The sequence below is a fragment of the Lepidochelys kempii genome, chromosome 2 (assembly GCF_965140285.1).
Source record: "Lepidochelys kempii isolate rLepKem1 chromosome 2, rLepKem1.hap1, whole genome shotgun sequence".
Taxonomy (NCBI): domain Eukaryota; kingdom Metazoa; phylum Chordata; order Testudines; family Cheloniidae; genus Lepidochelys; species Lepidochelys kempii.
In genome coordinates this window covers 68975564-68995587 of record NC_136381.1, presented here as the reverse complement: position 1 = coordinate 68995587, position 20024 = coordinate 68975564, and the positions used below count along the sequence as shown (strand labels likewise).

Genomic DNA, 20024 nt, shown 5'->3' with positions numbered 1-20024 from the left:
AGAGCCCAAGCAAATCTATATGGGATAGTTCACTGCCAGTTTTGTTAGGGAAACCTTCAGTTTTGAGTTCATGAACTGCTGGTGAACCTCACCCTGGGCAGAGCTCTAACAGTCCTAGCTCTAGTCCCTACAGGAACCTGGACTGCTGGTCAGCCATACTGACATGTTTGTGTTCCTTTAAGGCAGGGGTGGGCACCTGTTAACTGCTGGAAATGGCCCACCTTGATTATCACTACAAAAGGTTTTCTTCCCCCTCCACCCCCACTCTCCTGCTAGTAATAGCTCATCTTAAGTGATCACTCTCCTTACAGTGTGTATGATAACACCCATTTTTCGTGTTTTGTCTGTATATAGATCTCCTCACTGTATTTTCTACTGAATGCATCCGGTGAAGTGAGCTGTAGCTCGCGAAAGCTTATGCTCAAATAAATTGGTTAGTCTCTAAGGTGCCACAAGTACTCCTTTTCTTTTTGCGAATACAGACTAACATGGCTGCTACTCTGAAACCTGTTACAAGTACTGTAGTGCAATCTCTTTATCATGAAAGTTGAACTTACAAATCTAGAATTATGTACAAAAAACTGTGAAACAAAACAATGTAAAACTTTAGAGCCTACAAGTCCATTCAGTCCTACTTCTCATTCAGCCAGTCGCTCAGACAGACCAGTTTGTTTTCAGTTGCAGGAGATAATACCGCCCACTTCTTGTTTGCAATGTCACCTGAAAGTGAGAACAGGTGTTCGCATGGCACTGTTGTAGCCAGTGTTGCAAGATATTTATGTACCAGGTGCACTAAAGATTCATATGTCCCTTTATGCTTCAACCACCATTCCAGAGGACATGTGTCCATGCTGACAAAAACAAAAAATATGTACAATGTAAGTTGCACTTTCACGACAAAGTGATTGCACTACAGTACTTGTCTGAGGTGAACTGAAAAATACTATTTCTTTTGTCTGTCATTTTTACAGTGCAAATATTTGTAATCAAAAATAATAATATAAAGTGAGCTCTGTATACTTTGTATTCTGTGTTGTAATTGAAATCAATATATTTGAAAATGTAGAAAAAAATCCAAAAATATGTAATAAATTTACTTGTTTTAATCGTGATTAATTTTTTTGAGTTAATCATGTGAGTTAACTGTGATTAATTGACAGTTCTAGTTGTAATGCATTTTCTTCAGTACATACATCTTTCCCTCTCACTCTCAGCCTCACTACACTAATATATACCGGTGTCTGGAGTTGGTCTGTGTCACTCTTGAGTCTAGCATCTAATCTCACACATAGGAGCAGCAGGAGCTATCTGCCTCATTATCCAGATTATCTATTGCCAGACCACAACAACAAAAGACACTGTAGTGGGAATTGCCTGCCCTTTCTAATTCCTGGATTGAAAAGACAGAAACAAGAATTAGAAATAGCCACTTTCATCTTCCCTATACATTTTTAAAATTTTATTTATACAACTATCTGTGCTTTCAGGTTTTATTTTTTAGGGAAAAATGTCACTCAACCATCTGATGTAAAAGTTCAGTAAACAGAATGCTCAGAGCAATATGCTAAACCTAACAGGGGGCTGATATTCCAACTAAACAGTCTATAAACATTCAGGCAACAGCGTGGGTGTCATTACTTACTGGGATATCCACAAGCAGTGCTCATATGCTTTCACGTGCCAACCCAACAGCTAAAACCTGCTTCACAGAATTCCAGATTGTCAACTTTTTCGTGCTTCTATTATTCAGAACTTACTGTATAGTGCACTTTAGTGTTGCCTGTTTGAAGAATTTGGTACATCATTCCATTCAAAAGTGAATTTGCCAGCTAACACATCAGCAATGCTCAACAGCAGTTTCACGAAAGGAATGATCTTGACTATGAACTTGAACATTGAACTGTAGGCTATTTCTGTGTGTTTCATAAATGTAGCATTCATAAATCTTTGTACTGAGGGTTTTTGGCTTTGTGTTTTGTTTAGGGTAAAGGTCATCAGAATGGCAGCTTTTTAAAGTTTCAGCCTTTCCTCAGTTCTTTCAGGCCAAATCCAAAAGCCCTAACTTAGAGAATGTGCCCAATGAGCTCAGAATGAGTTTTTCCTGAATAAGAACCTCCAGATTTGTCCTAACTCAAGCATTACAAAAGGTGAGTCAGTTCTCATGTCTCAGCAGTAATGTGCAAGCCCACAGGGACATGAACAACGTAATGTCATCAACTGGCAAAGTGGCAGCTAAATTCACCAGCTTAAATGTAATTTGAACATTGCAAATCTACAACTTAAAAACCAAACTTCAAATCTTCAACTCAGCTGGTATGTCCACCTCAGCATATGAATGTGAAAGCTGGAAATCTGCCACAGGTACCAACAGACAGCTAAATGTCTTTGAAAGCAAATGCCACAGGAAAATAGTAGATATTAAATTGAGTAAATTTATAACAAATGCCAATACTCATAAGAGAGTTCAACAACCCCTTATTTACAAAATTACCCAGAAAAGAAGATGGAAATACATGGGATATGCATTAAAAATTAAGCCAGAGCATCTGCTGTGGCAGATGTGCCTTTGGGCAGCTGGAGAAACACATAAGATGGGCCAACCAAAGGAATCCCTCTGTAAAACAGTATTAAAGATAGAACATTTACGGAACTTAACAATGCAGTGGATATGCAAAGAGTGGCTCATGATAGATAGTAATGTTGGAGCTTTGTTTATGTCTTAAGTGGGAAGGGTTCGCACTCAGATGTCCTGTGTAGTTGTCCCTGTGGGAGTCCAGTTAAAGGGATAACTGAGAAAAGGCCATCCTTTACCAGTATGGGCTTGTATGTAGAGAGAATTGCACAAATTTAAAGGTGTGAATTTAAACTGGCTTAATTAAACAAGCACAAACCTTGGTTTAATCTAAACTGAAACAAACCAGTTATGCTAAAATAAGACTAAAAGAAAAGGAGTACTTGTGGCACCTTAGAGACTTTGTTAGTCTCTAAGGTGCCACAAGTACTCCTTTTCTTTTTGCAAATACAGACTAACATGGCTGCTACTCTGAAACCTAAAATAAGACTGTCCACCAATTTAAATAAGGCCTAGTCTATACATAGTTTTGGTATAGGTATAACTATTTTAGTTAGGGGGCTAATTTTTTAAATTGAAATAGTTATACCACTAAAAATCCCTAATGTGGATGCAGTTATATTAGTATAAAAGTGCCTCACACCAGTATAGCCTATTCCCCTTCCCACACAGCAATAGTTATATGACATGAAGCACATCTTCCTTTGGAGAGCAGAGGGAGGAGAGGAGTCCTTTCATAGTTCCCTTAGGCCTTTTGTCTTAGAGCACAGTCTGTCCAGCTGCCATTGGCTCACCGGTGACAAGAGGTTTTCACAAAGCACAGAGAGGCGTTAATATAGCTTAGAAGAGCATTACCCAATCTTTGTGTTGTATTTTAGTGCACTCAAAAAATGGGCACCTATAGGAGGGAATACATACTGCATAGAATGGCTGTTCCCTAGTTCCTCCCTGGCCACATAGAGCTTCTGAGGAATGGGGGTTTGTATGGTCATGTGTTTTCTCCCCATATGTGTTACTGTCGTGTTTCCCCCCCCCCGGCCCCTGGACCACATTCCTGGGATTTTCTTCCTTCCACGTTCTGCTGCAGATGAATGTATTTAGGCCGAGGAGCGATTACTGAAAGTTAACTCTACCAAAGATCTGTGTAGTAGTATTAAAAGACATAACATTTGCTGCAGCTAGAGGCAGCCATTTAGATTTAGCAAATGCTATTTTATTTATTCAGGCTGAAAGGTCAGTATTATCCTGCCAGCTTTAATTTTCTGCATTTAAAATGTCACCCCAAACAGTTAGCTTAGGTAACATTTGTGCTTGCTACATATCTTTTACTATTTCCTATGTCAGATAAGGTCTTTTGTGTCTAAAGAATGCTAATGAAGTTTGAGAACCAGTCTTGAAGAAACACTATTTAAGGAGATGAAGCACCTTTTAAAGATTACTCTCTCAAATCCAAGGGGTTTTGAATTCTCTTGTTTTTCTAAGTGCTTTGACATGTCCTCTTCTGCCACCATCTCTTTGCCATCTTGATTTGTCTTTTTTTGTGCAAGAAAGACTGTTAGAATGACCGGAAGGAAGATTTTATGCCTCTAGCCTCCATGCTGGTGGTCACAATTATTTGTGTCTGTGTAGATAAGTGGACTTACTTCTGGAGCTTAACATGGTGTGGAAAGCTCTTTCCTCTCTAGCACCCCTGTTGACAGTTGCTCTGCCTCTGTGATGGTCTCTCTTCCCCTAACTCAGCCTTCTGGACAGGCCACAATTTAGCCCTACCCCTTTTGGGATAACGAAGTGGCCAATAAATAAAAGTGCAATTCCTCAAATCAGGTCTTTGGCTCAAAATCAGGAAGAGCAGGGAATTAAATCTGGGTCTCTCACATCCTAGCTGAGTGCCCTAAGTACTGGGCTATTGGCTATTCTTTGATGGGTCTCTCTCTCTCTCCTTCCAGAAACCTTCATGACAAGTATTTGTCTAAACCAACCTTTTCCCATGAAAAGTTTAGGCTTCAACAAACCAGTGTTTTTCCAACAAAAAACTGTTTTGCTGGAAATTTCGTGACCAGCTCTAATGATGATTATTTCTGCCCTTGCACTGTGAATATGCTGTAGAATGGCATGAAGCTCCGGATCAAGTCAGAGGCAGTAACTTGCCCTTTAAATTTGCTTTTGAAATTAAGTTTGAAAAAGCCAGTGGAAAAGCTATTCCTGTGCAAAAGGGCTCCTTTTGTATCAACTTTTATAAGTATTTTAACAAATGCATTTAGCTTTTCTTTTGTTCCTGACTGTGGTTTGAACATACAGGTCAGTGTGACCTTACAACTTCCTAGGGAAAAATTAGTTGCAGAATGATGGCACACAAAATAAAAGACACTGACATAAATTAGTGAATTTCTGGGGTTTCTGCAAAATATATTTGCCATTTCTTGGCATGCTGTGCCCTAATCTCCCACCTTTGCTGTAGCAGCATCTGCTGTGATTTTCTTATCATACGTTGGGTAATCCAAACTGAATGTTGTTATTCAAAAACTGCACTCCACTCATTTGCATGTATCTGATTTAACTTGATTCCAGATGACCTTGTTGTGATAAAGAGTTTTTAATACATCTCCACAGAATGTTTAAAATGCCCCACTTCCAAAGATGATATTCCTAAAAATGGGAAGTGAAGACTAATGCACATAATACACACAAAAAGAAGAGGAGTACTTAGTCTCTAAGGTGCCACAAGTCCTCCTCTTCTTTTTGCGAATACAGACTAACACGGCTGCTACTCTGAAACCTGTCGTAATACACACCCCCACTCTGTGCCATGCTATTACAGATCAGTTTGGCAGCAGCTTGAATAATTGTAGATTAACACAGTTTAACAAATGTAGGCCCAAGTTCAAAGAAGCTGTTTTGGAGAGATGTAACCTGGCAGGGAATGGAAGTGCAGCTATGAGTTGTGGCATTGTTGCTAGTAGCTCTTTCAGCTAACTTCACCAAGGTGGTGAGGTGAATTGGGGGCATCCCCAGGCTGTCCTCAGCACACCCTCTTCCTGGCCAGTGCAGCCCATTTTGAGGGCTATGAATTTTCCCTATGATTCCCAGCCTACATGCCACCCAATGAAAGTGTTCTACATCTTTTCCATTGCTGCAATTTACTGACCACCACTGGGGACTTCTGCCAGGGTCAACACCGTGGGAAGGCTGAATCTGGTGCCAAGTGCTGAATTGCCATGGAATGGCTTGAGCAGTTTGACTAAAACAACAACAGATTCAAACTGAGATTTCAAAAACCCCATTGGTTAGTTTGTTGTCCACATTAATGTTATTTTTCTTGCACCCCTGCACACCATTGCTCCAGCCAGACGCAGGAACTGAAGATCCAAGTTACCCCATGAGCAGAGGCTGACTAGGAGAAGAAGGTACTAGAACTATAACAAGAAGTTCTTTCTCTTGACATTTCCAAATGAATATTAATGACCCAAAAGGTTTGGCTAAACTTCATCTAAGCCTCCCAAGTTTTGGCATGCCTATCCAAAGCAAACCCCTGGAGTTTCATCCACTACTGAGCTTGTTGCTTTGGTCTAAGACATAGCCTGGGGCCAGGGGAAACATTTGTAACAGAGGGGAAGAAATGCTCTAATGGTTAAGGCACTGGGAATCAGGAGATCTGTTTCTATTCTTGGCTCTGCCACAGACATTCTATGTGAGCTTGTCCAAGTCACTTAAATTACATGTTGGCTGAAAAATGATAAGATATTAACTCTTACACTTCATAAACTAACCACTATCAGCTCTGTGTTAGGAAGAGGCTTCCTTCCATAAAAAAAGACTATAGCATATATGTACATTAGGGATTTACACCTTCTTTTGAAGCATCTGGTATTAATCTCTGGTAGAGGCAGGACTATATGGACCACTGATTAGAGTCATAGATTCCAAGGCCAGGAGGGACCCTTGTGATCATCTAGTCTGACCGCCTGAATAACACAGGCCATAGAACTTCAGACATTGTACAGCAAAGTCTACATTCCTTCTCTCTCTGTGCAGCTGTCTCCTCACTTCTAAATCCGCCCCCTCCCACTTCCCGCCCCCGACTGCCCCCCTCAGAACCCCTGACCCATCCAAATCCCCCTGCTCCTTGTCCCCTGACCGCCCCCTCCCGGGACCCTCGCCCCTACCCCACCCCCCAGGACCTCACCCCCTATCCAACCCCCCCTTCTCCCTGTCCCCTGACTGCCCCGCACCCTATCCATACCCCCACCTCCTGACAGGCCCCACGGGACTCCCACGCCTATCCAACCCCTCTGTTCCCTGTCCCCTGACTGCCCTGACCCCTATCCACACCCCCGCCCCAACTGTCCCCCGGGACCACACCCCCATCCAACCTCACCTGCTCCCTGTCCCCTGACTGCCCCAACCCCTATCCACACCCCCGCCCTCTGACAGCCCCCCTCCAGAATTCCCATGCCTATCCAATGCCCTCTGTTCCCCATCCCTTGACTGCCCCCTCGAGAACCTCCTCCCCATCCAACCGCCCCCTGATCCCTGTCCCCTGACTGATTCCCGGGACCCCCTGCCCCTTATCCAACCCCTGCCCCGCCCTGCCCGCTTACCATGCTGCTCAGAGCAGCAGGAACAGCAGGCCAGAGTGCTGGCGGCATGGTGCGCTGCAGCTGCAGGGGAGGGAGGACAGCAGGGGAGGGGTCGGGGGCTAGCCTCCCCGGGAGCTCACGGGCTGGGCAGGACGGTCCCACGGGCTAGATGTGGCCCACGGACCATAGTTTGCCCACCTCTGTTCTAGGTGCTACTGCTGCACAAATAATAAAAGGGTGGTGTTCCAGTTATTGCTAGTGTGAAGCCACATCCAGGACTATTACATCAATTGCTGATATAATTGTGAATGCAAAGGATAATTTTTAGATGTCTACTACCTTATTGTACCCCTAAATCAGGAATAGTAGTTATGTGTGTAAATGCTTATTTCTGCCTGTAATTAGTTTGGCCAATGGTGATACCGGTGCAAAAAGACAGTCCAAGTTGGGGCCTCATTTAAAAACTTGGCCTCTAATCTGTAGGAAAAGAATAGTGATCTTTCACAGATTTTCTGTTTCTGCTTCTTGTTTAAATATGGGAGGGTTGGGGGATGGCTACCCAATCACCTACCTCACTGCCCATAAAGGGCAAAGGGAGAGGAATTATGTCGTTAAGTGCTCATAAATCACTGGTCATAAGGCAAATGTAGAACAGCAAGTGGTATTGCCACTAGGAGCACACCATTACTGTAAAAGGAAGGCTGCTGATGGCTCCTGTTAGCGATTCCAAAAGTGAGTGAGTGATGTTACTACAGGAATGCTGGAGATGATGTTTGCAAAGGTGTGCAGTACATCTACATATGCTCCTTGGAGGGAGGTGAGGACAGCAGAAGAAACCAGTGGCTATACTTTTTTAGTATATGGTGTACAAGAGACACAGCTGACTGTGTTGTGCTGCAGGGTTCTGGAGTCTGGTCCAGGAGCCCTTGTGTCTGCTGTGACTGAGTGTCTTGTCAGCCAGTGGACTGGCTGTGTTAACAGAACTGAACAATTTGCTTATGGATATAGGAATCACGCCATTTACTGCTTGTTTTTCTGAGCCTTAATATTGATGTCATCCCTCACTCTGTCCAACATTTACCATAATACTGCATTGTGCATCCAGTTATCTCATCATGCTCATGCCCTCATAGAATATCAGAGTTGGAAGGGACCTCAGGAGGTCATCTAGTCCAACCCCCTGCTCAAAGCAGGACCAATCCCAGCCAGGGCTCTGTCAAGCCTGACCTTAAAAAACTCTAAGGAAGGAGATTCTACCATCTCCCTAGGTAACGCATTCCAGTGTTTCACCACCCTCCTAGTGAAAAAGTTTTTCCTAATATCCAACCTAAACCTCCCCCACTGCAACTTGAGACCATTACTCCTTGTCCTGTCCTCTTCTACAACTGAGAATAGTCTAGAACCATCTTCTTTGGAACCACCTCTCAGGTAGTTGAAAGCAGCTATCAAATCCCCCCCCATTCTTCTCTTCTGCAGACTAAACAATCCCAGTTCCCTCAGCCTCTCCTCATAAGTCATGTGTTCCAGACCCCTAATCATTTTTGTCGCCCTTCGCTGCACTCTCTCCAATTTCTCCACATACTTCTTGTAGTGTGGGGCCCAAAACTGGACACAGTACTCCAGATGAGGCCTCACCAATGTCAAATAGAGGGGAACGATCACGTCCCTCGATCTGCTGGCTATGTCCCTACTTATACATCCCAAAATGCCATTGGCCTTCTTGGCAACAACAGCACACTGTTGACTCATATCCAGCTTCTCGTCCACTGTCACCCCTAGGTCCTTTTCCGCAGAACTGCTGCCTAGCCATTCGGTCCCTAGTCTGTAGCTGTGCATTGGGTTCTTCCATCCTAAGTGCAGGACCCTGCACTTATCCTTGATGAACCTCATCAGATTTCTTTTGGCCCAATCCTCCAATTTGTCTAGGTCCCTCTGTATCCTATGCCTGCCCTCCAGCGTATCTACCACTCCTCCTAGTTTAGTATCATCCGCAAATTTGCTGAGAGTGCAATCCACACCATCCTCCAGATCATTTATGAAGATATTGAACAAAACCGGCCCCAGGACCGACCCTTAGGGCACTCCACTTGATACTGGCGGCCAACTAGACATGGAGCCATTGATCACTACCCATTGAGCCCGACAATCTAGCCAACTTTCTACCCACCTTAGTCCTTGTTGTTTTGTTGCCTTCTCTAAGTCACTTGGGATGTCAGAAAGGTTGCTGTCTTGATCATCACTGTGATGTTGCCAATGCCTTCTGTTGCCTCATTGGTCCTTCCTGGATTGTGTTCTTTGCCAGTCAATCACCATGTAATTTACTGCCACTTTACACCATCCCTGGCTGGCTAATTGCTGCTTTGTCCCGCCTCCACTACAACACTCAACGTGGGCAGAGTCCAAAGCTTCAATGTTAAGTTACGCTTTCCTCACACACCCCTGTGGTGTGCATTGAGGAGCACCTAGTACTGCAGACTCATCTCTGCTCACACCAACATTTCTCTAGACTACACCCCGGTTTTTGTTTGGTGTGCACTGACTGAGGGCAGGCTGGAGCTCCACTCACTGCACAGCCCTGCCATTGGGGAGAGTGACAGCAGTGATTTTTCTATGTGAACTGACACCGTGGTGACTGTGTCTGGAATATTCTATGTCACAGAGTTCATAAATCCTGTCAGATACAGCTGAAGTTAGAGCCCAAGAGTGAAGTGAGGCTGGATGTTGCCTGTAAATCAAGACCCTGTTTTGCTGTGCTAACTCAGTTTTGTTGTTGGGGCTTTCGGGGTGGGGAGTGGAAAACAGGATGGGTGTTGCAGTGTTTGTTTTATCTCATCAAATTAAAATGGTTACTTAATATTTAATAGTTATTAATTACAAGAGCATGATTGGCTGGTTGGATATTGTGATTCATAACAATTACAAGTGAATGGTATAAAGTCCTCGCATCTAGTCAGATACCTCCTCCTTCAGTGGGACGCATGAATTTTGTGGGTAACCAGATGCACCCCTGTTATCCATGTCAGAAAGTTCTATTCAGGCAGTAACATTTGAAGTGTTACTAGACTCACTGTTTAACTGACTCTCCAATTTGGAAACAAAGAGGGTCATAGTGAGTAAATGGCTAATTTAGGTCAGTATGAAAATAAATTAACAATAAAGTAACTTAACTGCTCTGGGATCACTGATTAATTTTACCTTTTTCTTCCCTTTTGTCCCTTTTGCTTCCCCTCTCTTTCCTCCCCTCCCCCAACCTCTCCTTCTGCTTGGGTAGTTTGATCCATCTGAGGCAGGACCAGCAGCAGCAGCAGAAATTAGGACAGCAGCACCTGTATAAAGATAACAAGATGCGGATGCTTCATAGTAGCAAAAACTACCTGAGTAAAATTGAGGTGGGAGTAAGGAGAACACCACTTGTTCCCGCTCTCAGGTGTTGCTCAGTCAGCAAGAGATAAAGCTTTCCTGTCCTAATAAATGGAATGATTATGGAGCAGGAGCAACCTGGGCAAGAGGGAGGAGATAGACCGGGGCAGCTGGGCAAGACCCTGCTGACAGAGAAACCACTTGGCCACTGAACTCCTTCCTGTGTCACATTGCCCCACCCCCCAGCACATACTGCAGCAGCTGCTAACTGATTTCTGTTCTCATCCTGGCATCTGCCTCCAGCCCTCTGTTCGAATGAAACATCCTCTCCTTCAGGTAAGAGAGGTGGCTGGTAGAAAAGACTCAGGGTTTCCTTCCTGACAGCAGATCAAAGGCCACCCAGAAGAGAGCACAGGTGTCCCAGCAGCTGCTATAATCTATGTAAAGACCATGGAAGGTTTCTCTGTGACTGGGTAGCTTCACTGTCATCAGCAACCATCCCTTTGCCTCCAACAAAACCAATTGCTCCTACACCTGCAGCTTTCCATTTATTTGGCTGGTAGCCAGGTGCTTTTCCTCTTGCTCCCTCAGCCTATTGGATGCCTTGGTCGGCCCATGTGTTTTCCATCCACCTCTGCTCATCTTCAGGTTACTGCTGTCTGTAGCAGCAGCCTGTTGTCGTCACGCAGGTGCTGATTCTGGTCCTACCCTCTGCAGCTGTTATATAGAAACCATCTGAATATGGGCTAGGGAATTTGTAGCTGTCCCCCCTTCAAAACATATCCAGACTACCATAAAAATATTTTAAGCTGGCGAAGGTTAGTATTTTATTCATCCTGCCTCTCACTCTGGAGAACAGGGCTAATAAGCACAGCAACTCTTTAAGGCCCTGATCCTACAATTAGCTCCATGTATGCTGGACTCCTCTGCCCACAAAGAGTCCCACTGAGGTCAGTATGGGTCTATGTGAGCATAAGTGTCTGCCCAAGCAGAGCCTGTTGCAGGTTTAGGACATTTGGACTGAAGTTAGTAGATCTTTTCATTTCCTTCAGTGGGTTTTGCAGAAGGCCATAGATGAGCTCAGCTTTTCTATGTTTCTAAAATACCTTATCTTTGAAAGTAATAGAATGCATTTAACAAATTAGACCAAAGTGCTAAGCTTTCAAAAATGGCTTTTTTAAAAAAATTTTTTGTTTTGTTTTCCACTGAACAAAATACTATGGACTAGAATATTGTGTCCCTTCTGAATATAGTCCCTTCCATCCATTATCCTGAAGCATGTTGGGACAAGGTGGGTTAGTTTAGAGTAAAAATGGTGCTTGTAAAATATTCTGCAGTGTCTTCTTAATCTCTCTTTTATTTCTAGGTATTTCCACACGATATACTTAGGTATCCGCAGTCGACAAAGTGGAGAGAACGACAGATGGCGGTTTTATTGGAAAATGGTATATGAGTATGCAGATGTGAGTATGCTGCACTTGCTAGCCACGTTTCTGGAAAGTGCACCACAGTTGGTTCTGCAGCTCTGTATTGTTGTACAGACTCGTACTCTACAGGCTCTCCAAGGTAAGGGATCATTTCAGGTAATTTCATCATCATTTAGGAGGATGTCATGTATGGACATGCATGCTCTGTTCTTTCCAGCCAGCCACTGTGTATGTTGCTCTCACCTCATAAGAATGAGGTCTCCCTACTGACTTCTATTATTGTTTTAACAATTACTGTGTCAAAAACACACTATTTTCTTCTGCTCTTCTTGTCACTCCTGGTTAGTGGTAGTTACTATTCTGTTTTGCCCAATCTACACCCTTTAAGAGAAACAGGGATGGCATTGTATTTACCAAAGATGGTTTTTACCAGGTAAAATCATGGTTTTCACCGCCCCAAGAAAAACTAGTTAGTCCCAGTTTAAGGCATTTTCTATTTTAAAAACTGTTTTGTTAATGCATACCACATTACACTTAATTTAGGTACATACTCAAATTGTGGTTACATAAGACAGTAGATTTGCAGATTAATTCAGGATTGTACAAATACAAAGTGAAATTGCAGTGAGTATAATACTAATATATGTAATTATAATGCTGAACATCAGAATGTCTTTATACATTTTGGTTCAGTATTTTCTCAACAAAGTTATACATGTCATGTCTTATAATTCATTTTGCAATATTATATAAACAGTCAAAAACATCTGATTATATGAAAACAACAATAATGCAGAGTTGTTAGCCTGAAGCATTCTGCGATCAGAAACATGCAGGGTTACAGATGACCAGTTCAGCTCTCTTTGGTCACGCAGCATTCTGTAGAGAGGACCAACTTTGATGTAGTGGCTAGACCAAGCCTTCTCCTAAGTTTTTTTGAATGGATATATCCAAAGTTTGAAAGGATTTGTTCTGTGCGTGCTGAACTTGCTAGACCCTGAAGCAATTATTTTGACAGTTTAAACCAAGGTCAAGACAGTGTATTTACCAGTACCCGGTCCTAAAGTAGTTTTTCCTGGGAAATTTTCAACCATAAATAGAAAGACGCCCTCATGATTATCCACTTAAGGGAATAAAACCAGCACTATTTTCCCTCTCTTTATTCCTGGGCATGTTCAAACTTTTTTTAAAAAAAATCCAGTGATTAGGTTCATCTAGATATTGTGCAAAGGAGAAAATGGCATAGCTGAGAGTGATGATTTTGGAAAGGAGATGTCAAAGTATTATGAAATGTTTGGCCATCAGTTCTCAGCCAGGTGTACCTGAAATAGTATCTTTGACTGATGGGTTTTGCAAATAGACCAAGTCCTTGAAGCTTTATGCTTAGTTCTTACTTAGGTTTGATTTTGTGCAGCAGACCTTTTTATTACTTTAAAATAGTAAATGCAAACATGCATCCTTGATGCAGACCTTCTCTATGGATTGGCAGTACAGTGATACAGTTCTGTTACCAATGAAAATACCCTTTTCTCCAATGCTTATTTAATACTCTTTTTGCCCGTTCTTAGCTTTCCTTTCTTACTGTAGCATTGTTGTGCCTTATTGTTGCATTAATACATAAGCTCGTGCCAGAAGAGGGCACCTCGGGATCCTGGGGACCAGTGAACACAGACTACATGGGGAAGGATATTATGACATACCCAGAGTACAATCTGGATTGATGAACATCTGTGTCACCTCAGATGTCTAATCTAGGGTACCTTTTACACTGCTTCATTGCGAAAGCAACCAGTCCTGGTCTGTTCATGCACAGCCTCCAGCATGTAAGTTACTCTTAGTTACAATGTATGAGTGCTGCAGCCAAACACTCTTGGATTACATGTAGAGTGACACCAGCAAACTCCCCGTTCGAGAGTTTCCCCAGAAATGTACATCTTGTACTGCCCAGCTGTCTCCTAGGCAATACAAGCTCATATAAAGTCCGTCGTTTGAGGTAACATATTTTGCATATTGTGCATATTTTGCAAAGGCCACCCAGAAGAGTGGGTGCATATTTTGCATATTGTGCATATTTTCTAAAAGAGTTTCCCAAACACTTCACTTAAAACACACGGGTTTAGATAAAATGAGTTTATTCAACTACAGAAGGACAGATTTAAAGTGAATATAAGTAACTAGGCATTAAAAGTCAGAATTGGTTACAAGAAAAATTAAACTAAAAAGCAGCTAATGCCTAATTTAGCAAACTAAAGTGAATTCAAAGCCCAGGTCTCTCTCACCACATGTTACAGCAATCTTTCTGGCTGAACTACATTCAGTCAGGATCCCCTCCTCCAGTCCAATGTCACTTCCTTTGTTCTTCAGGTGTTGTGAATGCTGCAGTCAGAGATCTATGACTATATTATTTGATTGCTGCCAAAGTAGTTCAGATAGCTTTTTTCGAAAAAAGCGATTTACACTTGGAAGAATGTACTGTCACTTTAAGAAATACATTGTTAACTGATTGACTTTTTTCTTAGAGAACCAAAGCACAAAGAGAAATTTAGTTAGAGAAATATAGCCAGAATATTGTACCATTAGCTATAAATTAGGTATCTTCATAAATCCTTAATATAGAAGGATCCTCACCTTCATTTTGGTGTAATAATAGGTGTCTATGAGAAATGTGACTAGTGGGGAGACATTCAACCTGTGAAATACCCTGTAAATGCTTTTTACTTAAAAAAAAAAAGTAAAAAGGCTTCAGTTTAGCAAAGAAGGTTCCTGAGACCTGCAATCAGTGAGCTGTGTGAATTTTATGGTGAGACCCCTTCTGGTGTCTGATACATAACTAAATGTGGGCTGGCAACAGTTTCTGATCTCCCATCCAACCTTTTTCTCCCATCCTCCCTGGGGAAAACACCCCATTTAAAAAACTAAGAAAATTAAACAAGACTTAAAACAACCTTAAAAGTTGTATTCCCTTAACGAAAACTGATGCAGTGCTAATATACTGCCAGCTGTGAAAATCCTTCCTCTGTTCTCTTTACTTATTAAAGAAATAAGTTAAAGATAATACATTGTGCTGTAGGCTGACAGACTTACTGTAGAGCTGCATAAGTAAAGCATAATTTCTCACAGCAGTGCCCTACGAGAGCTGGGTTTTGTTTTGTTTTTTTTAAATCCCCAAGCATCACCAGTATGGCTTGCTCTTTGGCTAGCTGTTCAGTGATCTTGTTGCCTATTTTACAGGTTTCCAACAGGGGTCAATACATACAGTTGTTTTTCTTTAGAAGATTGATGCTTGTGTTTTGTTATTACTCAATTTGTCCTTTGTCCCTAAGGGATCTAATTATCCTGAAGATGGATAGAGTGTCAAAACCCTTCCTCTCAGCTCCTCAGGGTACATGAACCACAAATTTGTGGTAGGAAGTGAATGACACTGGAAATTCTTTGGCACATAGACAGGGTATTTTTACAATCAGGACATTAATGACCACAAGAAAAGCTATTGAATATTTTATACACGTGTTACTTTTTTCCCAAGGTACAAAAATATGGCATTAAACTCTGGTTACAGACTTGAGGTATGGATTATGTTTAAAGTACAGTGTGTTAAGTAGGCAAGTGCAAGGCATTATGATTAGCATGAGTATAATTTATCTGTTTTTGTGGTGATACTGTTACAAGATGCAGATTATTGGTTCTTTTTGTCTTTTAAGATGCTGCTTCCTCATACTCAGATTCTATCACACATTTTCTTTTTTATTGATAAACTGTCTTTAGTAAAGTAAAAAATTTGGAACAAAATAGCCGAGAGAGAGAGAGAGAGCACAAGAAAAAGAGCACACAAAATTGCAGACAACACAAACACTAACTCTGAATCTTTACACAGAAAAATGACCATCAATTTCAAACGCCAAGAGGATGTAATTTCTGGATCATGTAACACTCGCACTTATTTGGGGTCACTAGGGTTTTGAATTAAAAAGTGAGACATGACTTTGAAGTAAGAATTGTGTGCCATAGTGACTATTACAACAAAAAGTATGCGGGTATGATAACCTAAACCTATACTAGAGAGTGGTATTTTCATTACATTTTGGTACCTTGTGATCGGAGTGGTGACATAACAATACAGAGGGTGTGATTGTGTGTATAAATATCCTCTAGAGATAAATGGTCAGGGATTTGTTTGCTCTAGCAACTATTTCCATCCTGATTTCAAAATCTTGTTTTGTCCCAATTTGGGATGAAAAATCAACCTCAATATTTTTTGTGGAATAAAATAAGCTGAAATATTTTGTTTTGGAAAGATTGAAATGTTTTCTTTTGACAACATTACAGCAGCACACACATCTGGCGCTCCTTGTTAGCAAAATAGGAGCCATTAGTTGTGTGGCAGCTGGGGGGCAGCTGCAGCCATAAGACCTCTGAGAAGCTCACCCTCCACAAAGGTGAAAGGAAACATGGCCACAGCCACCTTCCCCACACATGCTGTGGTCAGCAACACAATTCTAGGATGCTTGAGATCGTATTTTGGCCCCATTCTAAACACACTCCGTTGTGATCTGAGTGATGCTGGTGGACCTAGCTGACAATATAATGGAAAGCACTAGTGGTGTCAGCCTCTGCTCTGTAGTAGAACCAGTGCCTGGTTGCCCTTCTCCTGAGCTGCTGCAGGGTAGCCACGTGACTGTGTTCCATATGTTTCAGAACACCTGATGTCCCCAGTGTTTTGCGGTCATGGCCCAGACTGACCTTATGACAAATGGCAGTACTCTTAACCCAGCATGAACTTTGAAATGATGCCAAACCTGGCCAGTTGCCTGTTTAATGCACTCTGAAGGAAGGGGTTGGGGGATAGTAGCCGGTGACAGTTGCTGTTGAGAGAAATGCAGTGTGGGAGTACTGCCTCCCCCCCCCCCCCCACCCCGTGTTCCCACCAAAGCCACGTCCAGCAAAGATGGAGACAGTGCCTCTTCCCTGCACCTGAGAGCTGTGACAGCCTGCACCAATCACATCCTTTCCAAGGCTGAAGTTTTGAAGCAAGGTTTTAGAGGAAACTGAGGGTCCCTAGGCATTCTATAATAGTAGCAACCTCCTGTGCTGCTGGAGTAACTGAAGCTTTGCTAAGTTCCTCCTGTTCATCATCACTACTATCACCATCCCCTGCATCTTGGTGTTCTTCTGTGGCCAGGGGTAATACTCCTTTCCAGAGGACACAGTCTGCCTTGGGGAAAAGTGAATTCTGCTGACTCCTCCTTTTGACAATCTGGTTCCCTTCTTTTCCTGGGGTTCTTGGTGCAAAGCTTCCATAAGAGCCTCTTGAAAGACCAGCAGTCAAGGTTTGGGATGGCTCAGTCTTCTTCCAACCCTGAACTGCTCCATAGAAGAATGCTGCCTCTGAGCAGCCTAGCACTGGGGTCTTACAGTATCTCTAACACAACTCTCGGGGCCAGTGGGAGGAGCGGGGGAAGAGGGGCGGAGCTGTGAGAGGGATTGTCCAGTATTGCTTGTAGCAGCAGGAGCAGCATCAGAAAAAACATAGCTTGTTTGGGAGTCAGACAGCTGGTGCTGACTGAGACTGACCTGGACTTCTTCCACTCCCTCTTTTCATTATCCAGAATGGAGGTGGGCGGGTGGGCTGGCTTTGTGATGTGAAATCAAAGAATATGTCCTGCATCACAGCAGTACCTGCCAGCAGTGGTGGTCAGAGACACGCACAGTATTTACTGGTGAGACTCTGTCTTCCCTTTAGCCACAGATGCAGGTTCCATCACACAAACTTGATCCCAGACTTGAGGCCAGCCAGTAAGAGAGAGCTGTCAGTCACACTGTCACTTCATGTGTCTCATCTGAAACAATGTGCATTCATCCAATGAAAGAACCCACAGGGCAACATGTGACAAGACTGATACACTACGCCAAAATTGGTTGATTTTCAATCATTCTGAAATGTTTTCATTGGGAACTTTTGTTGGAATGGATATGTTCCTATGTAAACTTGTAAATGAAACTTCATTTTCTGATGGAAAACTGTTCCACTAAAAAATATGTCAACCAGCAGTACTAGGAACTCTAGAGTTGTTACTATAAGGTGGGTAGAAAGCTGGCTAGATTGTCGGGCTCAACAGGTAGTGATCAATGGCTCCATGTCTAGTTGGCAGCTGGTATCAAGTGGAGTGCCCCAAGGGTCGGTCCTGGGGCCGGTTTTGTTCAATATCTTCATAAATGATCTGGAGGATGGTGTGGATTGCACTCTCAGCAAATTTGCAGATGATACTAAACTGGGAGGAGTGGTAGATATGCTGGAGGGGAGGGATAGGATACAGAAGGACCTAGACAAATTGGAGGATTGGGCCAAAAGAAATCTGATGAGGTTCAATAAGAATAAGTGCAGGGTCCTGCACTTAGGATGGAAGAACCCAATGCACAGCTACAGACTAGGGACCGAATGGCTAGGCAGCAGTTCTGCGGAAAAGGACCTAGGGGTGACAGTGGACGAGAAGCTGGATATGAGTCAGCAGTGTGCCGTTGTTGCCAAGAAGGCCAATGGCATTTTGGGATGTATAAGTAGGGGCATAGCGAGCAGATCGAGGGACGTGATCATTCCCCTCTATTCGACATTGGTGAGGCCTCATCTGGAGTACTGTGTCCAGTTTTGGGCCCCACACTACAGGAAGGATGTGGATAGATTGGAGAGAGTCCAGCGAAGGGCAACAAAAATGATTAGGGGTCTGGAACACATGAGTTATGAGGAGAGGCTGAGGGAGCTGGGATTGTTTAGCCTGCAGAAGAGAAGAATGAGGGGGGATTTGATAGCTGCTTTCAACTACCTGAAAGGGGGTTCCAAAGAGGATGGCTCTAGACTGTTCTCAATGGTAGCAGATGACAGAACGAGGAGTAATGGTCTCAAGTTGCAGTGGGAGAGGTTTAGATTGGATATTAGGAAAAACTTTTTCACTAAGAGGGTGGTGAAACACTGGAATGCGTTACCTAGGGAGGTGGTAGAATCTCCTTCCTTAGAGGTTTTTAAGGTCAGGCTTGACAAAGCCCTGGCTGGGATGATTTAACTGGGAATTGGTCCTGCTTCAAGCAGGGGGTTGGACTAGATGACCTTCTGGGGTCCCTTCCAACCCTGATATTCTATGATTCTATACTGTTACGCAGCTGGCCACCCTTCAGAACTCCAGAGTGGCAACCGGTGTAAAAACTCATGTCCTCTTACTCCAACCACACAGGCCATTCGTATATTTCAGTTAACTGTTAGCAGGATAGGTCTAATGGCATATAGTTGAAAGGTCTTGATTTTATCCAGTAGAAGGAAGGGATAGGCATACTGTACATACTAGCTAGTTCATCACATACTTCCCTACTTCAAGCTTATCCTTGAGCATCTGTCATTCAAAACTCTCTCTTCACACAGGGTAACAAATCTGTAGTCTTATAAATCTTCACAGTTGTCACTATGCTGCACAACTTGGGCACTTGGAACAGTAGGGCAATGGGCATAGCGTTCAGAGCTTCCTTCTTTAAGGGCCCAGGCCACTTCGCCTTGCATCACCTCACATACAAAGTTGGACATCCAGAAGTTGAGTTTGGAGGCTCAGTGCTATTCTTTTGATTGATTCTCCTTCCTTTGCACCCCTCAAAGCAATATTTTATAGTTCTATTTGCTGTATATAGCACTGAGTACATTTACAGTACTCAAATGAAAACCATTAAGATTAAAATCCTATGGAGTTTTATGTACATTTATGTGGACATGAGGTGCAGCACTTGGGCTCTGGGCAGGTTGTCAAGCCCTCCTCAGCACTATAAAGGTTATGCACTGTTGCAATGAAACAGCCTAGCTTTACAGGCAGAGGAAGACAAAAAATAGTGCCAAAAAAAAATTGTAAAATTTTCCTAAAACCATCTAATGCAGATTTTCAGTAAATTGTGTGACATGGACAAAGATGGTAAATGGTGGAATAAATGTGTCATCAGCACTTAGTTTGGGATGATCTGTGTGTCTCCTTTGTGTGTATCTAAATGTTCTCTCCCACTCATGACAATAAAACTACTATTACCACACACTCATGTGTAGAGCAGTATGCGCAAAAG

General features: G+C 42.8%; 1 protein-coding gene across 2 annotated transcripts in view; it reads left to right on the top strand.

The window, feature by feature from the left end:
* Window positions 1–20024, top strand: part of XKR4 (XK related 4) — a 307720-nt gene that overhangs the window by 182953 nt on the left and 104743 nt on the right. For both annotated transcript variants that reach the window (XR_012157211.2, XM_073331149.2), the window contains exon 2: window positions 11876–12075. Coding sequence is in view for 1 of the 2 variants with exons in the window: in XM_073331149.2 (XP_073187250.1) it covers window positions 11876–12075 (200 nt within the window). In the remaining variant the exon portion in view is untranslated. The remainder of the gene's footprint in view (window positions 1–11875; window positions 12076–20024) is intronic.